The sequence below is a fragment of the Lutra lutra genome, chromosome 7, assembly GCF_902655055.1.
Source record: "Lutra lutra chromosome 7, mLutLut1.2, whole genome shotgun sequence".
NCBI classification, from domain to species: domain Eukaryota; kingdom Metazoa; phylum Chordata; class Mammalia; order Carnivora; family Mustelidae; genus Lutra; species Lutra lutra.
Window position 1 is genome coordinate 52326128 of NC_062284.1, and position 8578 is coordinate 52334705.

Genomic DNA, 8578 nt, shown 5'->3' on the forward strand with positions numbered 1-8578 from the left:
CTGAGTTTATGGCAGAAATTCCTCATAAGCTTTGTTAAGACATTCTGTCTATTCTTTTTTTCTTAAATTTTGGATTCAATGTTGTTCAAAACTTTTGATTCTTTTTGCACATTTCAGTGGATTTTAGGGAGCAAAGTTAAGTGTATATATATTTCATCTCTCAACTTTAATTCACTGATTTTAATCTATTTTGATTTTGTTTTAGGTAACATATGCCAATAGCCAAACAAATGGAGAAACAAAATCACTCCATGGTGTCTGAGTTTATTTTGTTGGGCCTCACAGAGTTTCGTGAGTTACAGATTTGCTTTTTCTTGTTTTTTTCCATTATCTACATAGCCATTGTATTAGGCAACCTCATCATTATCTTTGTGGTAAAACTGGATCCTCACTTACACTCTCCCATGTACTTCTTACTGGCCAACCTCTCCTTTATTGATATGTCCCTGGCCTCCTTTGCTACTCCTAAAATGATCTGTGACCTAATTAGTGAATATAAGGCTATCTCCTATGAAGGCTGCATGGCCCAGATGTTCTTCCTTCACCTTTTAGGTGGAAGTGAGATGATGTTGCTTGTAGCCATGGCAATTGATAGATTCATTGCCATTTGCAAACCCCTCCATTACAAAACTATCATGAGCCACCGTGTTTGCATAGGACTTGCAATTCTGTCCTGGACCACTGGTTTTGTGCACACTATGAGCCAAATGGTGTTCACAGTGACTTTACCATTCTGTGGCCCCAATGTTGTGGATAGCTTTTTTTGTGATCTGCCTCAGGTCATCAGACTTGCTTGTACTGACACTTATATCTTGGAATTATTAGTCATTGCATTTAGTGGACTACTTTCTTTGTTCTGTTTCATCTTTCTGTTCATCTCCTATAGCATCATTCTGATTACTGTCCGGCATCGCTCCTCCAATGGGTCTTCCAAGGCTTTATCCACTCTTTCAGCCCACATTACAGTGGTGGTACTGTTCTTTGGACCTTGCATCTTTATCTATATATGGCCTTTCAACAGGGTGTCCATAGATAAGATCCTTTCTGTGTTTTACACAATTTTCACTCCCCTTTTAAATCCAATCATCTACACATTCAGGAATAAAGACATGAGGAAAGCAATAAGAAAAATAAAGACCAAACAAGTGAGTTCCAGATCAACCTTTTAACTGAAACATTACAATCATCAAAGTCATCATCATCATTGTTGTCATTACCATCATCATCCAAAGATACTGAGGTATTTAATTTTGTATCAACCATAAGTCACATTTTTGGGAAATGGTAATCCTTCCCTACACAAGTATATATATGCAATAAAATATCCTGAATCATGCAACCAAATACAAACTATTCAATATAGTCATTCTTATATGTTGTAATTTTCAGTTTTTTATGAAATAAATGAGATTCTAAATATTTATTGAGTTCTAATCATGGGTTAGGCACTTTGCATGTGTTTTCTCTTAACTTTACAGCAATGAAAATAGAGCACATTATTAACATATTCTCAGTAGAAAACTGAGAATTCTTTCATTTAATGAACTTGCCACTGTAAGTACTAGACTGAGAATCAGATCCTCCCTCTAACTTCAAAATCTATACTTTTATAATAGATTGACTTTATATTAAAATTTTAATAACATTCATAACTTTGTCTCCCATACCCTCTTTTACATGTTTTCAATAAATAACTCTTTCCAACAAGAAGATAAATTGATCTGAAGGTCAAAGTCACCAGCCATTTCAGTCTCTTTATATCTCTGATTTCATAGAACTTATTAAGCCAACTCAAAAGACTGATTCCAATTATCAAGGTATACTAGGATTAGTGTTACTCAGTAGGGTAGGAAAATCATGTATGAAATTCAAGTGATTCTCTGTGGGGCCTCATAATATTTGCATATCAAGTAATAAAAGCAAATGAAAATGTTTTCCACAGTGGCTCCATCAATTTACATTCCCAATAACAGTGCACAGGGATAACATTAATGGTGATTAGGGGTGACTACATATATTATGTGAGCACTAAGTAATGTATAGAACTGCTGAATCAATATATTGTACATATGAAACTAATATAATATGTTTATTGTATTTCAATAAAAAAGTAAATGAGAAGGGCATGAGCAAATAAAATTTTAAATTTAATTCACTCCACCAAGTAAAGAATCCTCATTATTGGAGATATTAGATGAAGACAAAAGAAGAAAGCAATTGGAAGTAAAAGAAAACAATGAAGGACAATTGAGTCTCATGACCCATTAGTAGGAAAACGATGATTATAATAACTAAAATATTTTCCTCCTGAGTTGTGGCAACTCAGTTCCTCCTGTATTATGGCAATTGTGTATTTATTGTATTTATTAAATTCCTTTTTTAAAATTTTTCCTTACCAAGATGTTGGTGATTAATTTTACCATTTAGTCTCTAGGTTACAGAATATTCCTGTGAGATTATGACTAAACTAGAGGAGATCCCAACACTCCATTGAGAAGGATATAGTAATTTATGAGAATATTTAGCTTTATGATTGGAGAAAAAGGGGAGAATGTCTTATTTTGTATGTAGGATAAGTGAATCTTTAGGTTGAAGTAACTGTCATTGATTGGAAGTTTAAATAAAGATGGAATGATGTGCATGGATGCTGAGCAACCAAATGGAAAGATGATTCTGGATGTTTCTCTTTTGACTATCAGCCCCTTATTAGCTCTTCTATAGTCCTCTCTCTATAGGAGATAGCTACAAGCCTGAAAATTACACTTCCTGAACTCCCTTGCAAACTTATTCCTATCAGGTTCTATCAGTGGGAGACATTAATATGATATTGGACGGCAAGAAAAAGGAAGAAGCTTTACATTCCTCTGCTTTGGGATCAGGTAGCAGCAGTATTGGGCAGCTGTGGACTTCAGAATTATTTTGGGGGGGCTCAGCAGCATCAGCAAGTGAAGGATCCAAATTTCAACAAGTGCATGAGCTCTTATCTTCTTACTCAGTAATAGGATAGAGGTTGCAGCATCACTAATGATGACACTGATCTGGCAACATTTATGGGTTCTGGGTAATGTCTTTTGCTCACCCAGCCTTCAAAGTGGAATTTTTTATACTTACTCTCAGTAATATCATTTTCTCCTTTCTGTTCCTCATCTCTGAGCTGTAAATTTTATTTTCAACTTTTTACTGAGCCATTCCCCGGGTATCTCGAAGACATTTCAAGCCCAAAATATAAAAACTAAGTAAGTTACCTAACTTCCTAAACCTGTTATTTTTCCTGCACTCCCTATTTGAATTAATAAGATCTTGATCAGATTAATGGTCCAATCTAGAAGCCAAAATTTACTATTACATATATACTATCCTATTACATATATACTGGCACAGTTAATGGTGCTGTCATTCTTCTGAGGTTCTATTTACTTTTCCTCATTTTCTGTTTTACAACTGTTCTTAAGATTGCATAATTGCTACAGATTATGCAATTTTAAGATTGCAATCTTAAGATTGCATAATTGCTTCAAGTTCCCTGGTTCGTCCTTCTGACTGCTCACATCAAACGGTGAGCTCCTCTAGTGACTTCTACCTTTGAGTGAATTATTATACTTTCCAACTTCAGAATCTCCACTTTAAAAAAAATAATAATTTCTATCTGTTTTGATACCCTCTACTTGATGAGATATTGTCATCCTTCCTCTACTTCTCTGGGCATGCTTTCCTTTAGTTCTCAGGATATATTTATAATAGTTACTTTGAAGTTTGTTTTTCTACTAAGTGCACATTGGAGTCCCCACAAAAGCAGTTTCTGTTAATCTTTTATTTCATGTAGTGGACATAGTTGTGTGCTTCTTTATATGTCTCATCAGTTTTGTTTAAAACTGGACATTTTGGGGGGCGCCTGGGTGGCTCAGTGGGTTTAAGCCTCTGCCTTCAGCTCGGGTCATGGTCTCAGGGTCCTGAGATCTGGCCCCACATCAGGCTCTTTGCTCAGCGGGGAGCCTGCTTCCTCCTCTCTCTCTGCCTGCCTCTCTGCCTACTTGTGATCTTTCTCTGTAAAAATAAATAAATAAAATTTAAAAAAAACCCTGGACATTATTTATTTTTTTTATTTTTAAAGTATTTTATTTATTTTTTTTAATTTTATTTTTTGCAAACATATAATATATTTTTATCCCCAGGGGTATTTATTTATTTTTGAGAGAGGGATAGAAAGAGAGAGAGAAAATGCATGAGCCAGGGGAGCAGCAGAGGGAAAGAGAAAAGCAAACTCCCCACTGAGCAGGATGCTCAATCCCAGATCTGAAAACAGATGCTTAACTGACTGAGCCACCCAGGCACCCCAAAACTAGACATTTTTAATAATGTATTTTAGCAACTCTGGTTACTGATCCCTCTCCTCTCCAATATTGATGTTAGTGAAATTGTTTGATTGGTTGGTTGTTTAGTTCCTTGGCTGAATCAACTCTGAAGTGTATTGTTCCTGCAGTGTGTACCCTATGATGTCCCTGCTCAGATTTTTTCCTTGTGTTTAAGTTTTTTTTTAATTTAATTTAATTTAATTTTTTTTCAGTGTTCCAAAATTCATTGTTTATGCATCACATCCAGGTCCATGTTTTTAATTACCAGCTTGGTTACCTTTGGGACATCATAAACCACTTACTGTTTGGTGGTTTGCTTAAGTCTCCTAGGCCAGGTAGAATTTTACACTTAACTAGTAGACATGTTGTGTGGCTTAGAGGCAGCTATCACAGTTTAGAGTTTACATTTTTGCCCATTTATTGAGGGACTAATAGCTGGATGCTCTAAATCTAGTGTTTCCTGAGAGGTGCACAGACTTCAGCACTCACACTGTCTTCCTGACTAACAGGAATTTGTGTGACTTTTTTTTTTTAAAGGTTGGCTTCCTAGAAATTGCTCTTGGTTTAGTGTTGCTCATTTTTCAGAGATAGAGCTGAGATAGAGCTATGGAGTTTTTCATCCTTATGGTATGCCTGTCCTTCTGTGCGGAGCCTGAGTACCATTGCACACGAGTTGAGGGCAGGAATACAGCCCATTTCTTCCTAAGTGACATCCTCCCGTGTGAGTGGGCACTAGGGAAGCAAAAATCTTGGTCATCTGAACTTTCCCCTTCTGACATGAACTTCAATTCTAACTAAGCTAGAGGAAAGGGATGCTAAGGGGGGGATCTTGGTGTCCTCAGCCTGCCATGTCTAGAATACAGTTGTTGTTATTTATTGCTGTGTTAAAAAACATTTTTAAGTGATTGCTATTTTTATATTTCATTTATTTTTTAATGATTTTATTTATTTATTTATTTATTTATTTGAGAGAGAGATAGAGAGAGAGACCGCACATGAGAAGGGGGGAGGGGCAGAGGGAGAGGGAGAAGCAGACTCCGGGCTAAACAGGGAGCCTAATGTGGGAATGGATCCCAGGACCTTTGGATCATGACCTGAGCCAAAGGCAGACGCTTAACCAACTGAGACCCCAGGTCCCCTGTGCTAGATTATTTAGTATGGGAACCACCCTCTTACAAATTTTGAAGCACACAATGTAGTATTGTTACCTTTAGGGGCACTGTTTTACAGCAGAAATTCCAGAATTTGATCTTGCATAGCTGAAACTATATACGCATTGAACAGCAACTGCCCATTTACCCTCCTCTGTCCAGGCTTTGGTCACTGCCCTATTACTTTCTGTTTCCATGAGTTTGACTGCTTTAAATACCTTATATAGGTGGAATGTCTGTTACATAAGTAGATGTGGAATGGAGAAAGATAACCTCACCGTTTCCTTGGTACTCACCTGGAGTATAACCTCTTCAACACTTAAGCCCTTACCATTCCAGGGTAAAACCTAAGAACAAAATGCTAGCCTGATTTGTGCAGAGAGGGAATCCCTATTTTCTTCACCATACCTGCACAGCAGAGTAACCAGAGTGCAGCAGAAAAGAGCTTCTACAATATGGAGCTCTGAAAGGAGACATGGGGTCGGGGGAGGCTTAAATGCTAGACTACTATTCTTAAGATTTAGTAGATTTTCTTAAAGGACCATTTCTCTATTTTCTATATGATTTGGCCAATTTCTGAAGACTGTACATTTTTGTTCTCTGAAAGATTCATGAATGAAGTGTTTGTTTTGTTGGGAGAGAAAGTACACTAGGCTCATCACTCTGTCAGTCCAAAAGTTCCTACCTTATCTGATTCTGATATAGAACATCTGCAAACAGTATTATGGAACTCACCACTTACTCTGTTCAATGTGTCATCATTTCTGTACAATCCGTTAACAAATTTTCATGATTCTACCAGATTATTTATTTAGTTTTTTTAAAAATTTTTAAAGATTTTATTTATTTATTTGACAGACAGAGATCACAAGCAGGGAGCCTGCTTCCCCCTCTCTCTCTCTGCCTGCAGAGAGATTGCTTGATCCGAGAACCCTGGGATCATGACCTAAGCCAAAGGCAGAGGTTTTAACCCACTGAGCCACCCAGGCACCCCTCTACCAGGTAATATAATCAGAATCTCTTCTCCATTACCCTCCAAGACCTTAGGTCACACTTTCATCATTTTTTTATGTAGATTATTAAAATAACACAGTAATTACTTCACAGCACTACTACCATCATCCTGTGAAAACTCAATTCTTTCAGTCTCTATTTTACCATTTCAAGCACTCCCCACTAATTATAGAATATATTCTAAACTACTTAGGTATTTAAGACCCTTCAAAGTTCTTATTCTAACCTAACTTTCTGTCCCCATCGAAAACTCTCCCTTCTTTGGGGACTCTAAGAAACAAACTGAGGGTTTTAGAGGGAAGGGGGGTGGGGGGATGGGTGAGCCTGGTGGTGGGTATTATGAAGGGCACCTATTGCTTGGAGCACTGGGTGCGGTACATAAACAATGAATCTTGGAACACTGAAAAAATTAAATTAAATTAAATTAAAAAAAAAAATCTCCCTTCTTTACCACCCAAGTTACCACGTACTTCAAACATACTAGCTATTTTCTCTTCATTCAATAAATCAGAATATTCTATGCTTCCAGACCTCCCTACATATAATTATTTCTGCCTAGAATTTTCTTCTTGCTTCTCTGTGCAGCCAATCAATGCCTACCATTAAAGACAAAGTTGCCTTTTTGAAGAAAGATAGCCTCTTTTAGGAGAAATTTGCAATTTAGGGTCAGTATTGAATAATAAGATTCTGAGATCCTTTAGGACAGGTTCCTGACATACATTATGGGCCCAAGAAAGTTTGAGACTTGCTGAGTTCAGTACCTATTACAAAGCCTCACTCTAGCCACTTGAGAACTAGTTGTAAAGCGTTTCCTTATATCTTAGAGCAATATCTGCACTATAAGAACTTATACAACTAGAAAACAATTTTAAAGTTAAAAAATCAAAATTTTGTTTCCAGAATTTTCTTTAGAGGAAATCAAAGGACAGTATATTTAACACTAGAGAGTGAAAGGATATTAGAGAACAGAAAGCAAATTCACTCAATAAATTGGCCAAAAGTAAGAAATTAAATGAAGAGTGAATGCTAAATACAATCCTTATCACCAGAGAATATGCAGTGATGCATTTGGGAATATTGAACATTTGAGGACAGGAAAGGAATACTTGACGAATCACAGAATTTTACCCTCACCAGTAATAGAGGGTGAATATTCATTCAAGAAGTAAAGAACTGTGATTGTGGGAAGTACAGACCAGGAGGAGTATTAATTGGGTCAATATCCATTGTTGAACCAAAAGAGAAGATTTAATTAAACAGTCATTACAATTTATTTAAACCCACTGTCCCAAAGGAGGGTGAATACATTTTAAGCTGTTTCTAGCCAATTCATCAAATATACAGAAAAAATGTGAACATCTATTTATGTGTCTCAACTTGAAAAGATAAGTAAGCTTCATTCATATTTAATATTCAGATTATTTTTGGTACTCAAAATTAATCTGTATAATACCTGGTCACATTACTTATGGTATTTAAGTTGGTCTGTCTGAAAAAGTATGAGTGAACCAAAAGACAGACAGATTTAGAGCAGTTCACTTTGCAGCTATTTGCTTTGAACACATTGCTATGTATTACAGCTTAGGTGTGCCAAAATTGGGAGAAGGGAAAACTGAAGGATTATGTTATTTCATTTTAATTTGATTTGTTCTCCAAAACTTTATAAGAAGCTTAAATAGATTTGTGTTAATAAGCCTTGCATTGAAGATAATTCTAGTTATAAAAATTCACATAAATGATTATAAAATGATGGGGTTGACAATTTTACACATAGTATGAACCTTTGTCAGCTTAATCACAAAGTAAAAGAACAAAAAGTTGTGAGAACTGACAATAAGCTGGCTAAAAACATTCCAAATTATTGACAAACATTATATTACAATATGAATTTACTTCCATTATTTTTAACAATGAACCTGATCATCTATACTGTACCTTGATATATTAACTAATGATCATAAGCAAAACATTTAAAAAGTAAATATAAAATTCATAAAGCTCTATAAATTTTTGCAGTATTAATATTCACCAGCTAATAAACGAAGGGTTTCAATTTTTTAC

General features: G+C 35.8%; 1 protein-coding gene across 1 annotated transcript; it reads left to right on the plus strand.

Annotated features, from left to right (window-relative positions):
* Positions 1–230: 230 nt before the first annotated feature.
* LOC125104760 (olfactory receptor 4K13-like) lies at positions 231–1169 on the plus strand. Its single transcript, XM_047737593.1, has one exon. It carries the CDS (start codon positions 231–233, stop codon positions 1167–1169), a length of 939 nt encoding a protein of 312 aa, XP_047593549.1.
* The last annotated feature ends 7409 nt before the right edge of the window (positions 1170–8578 follow it).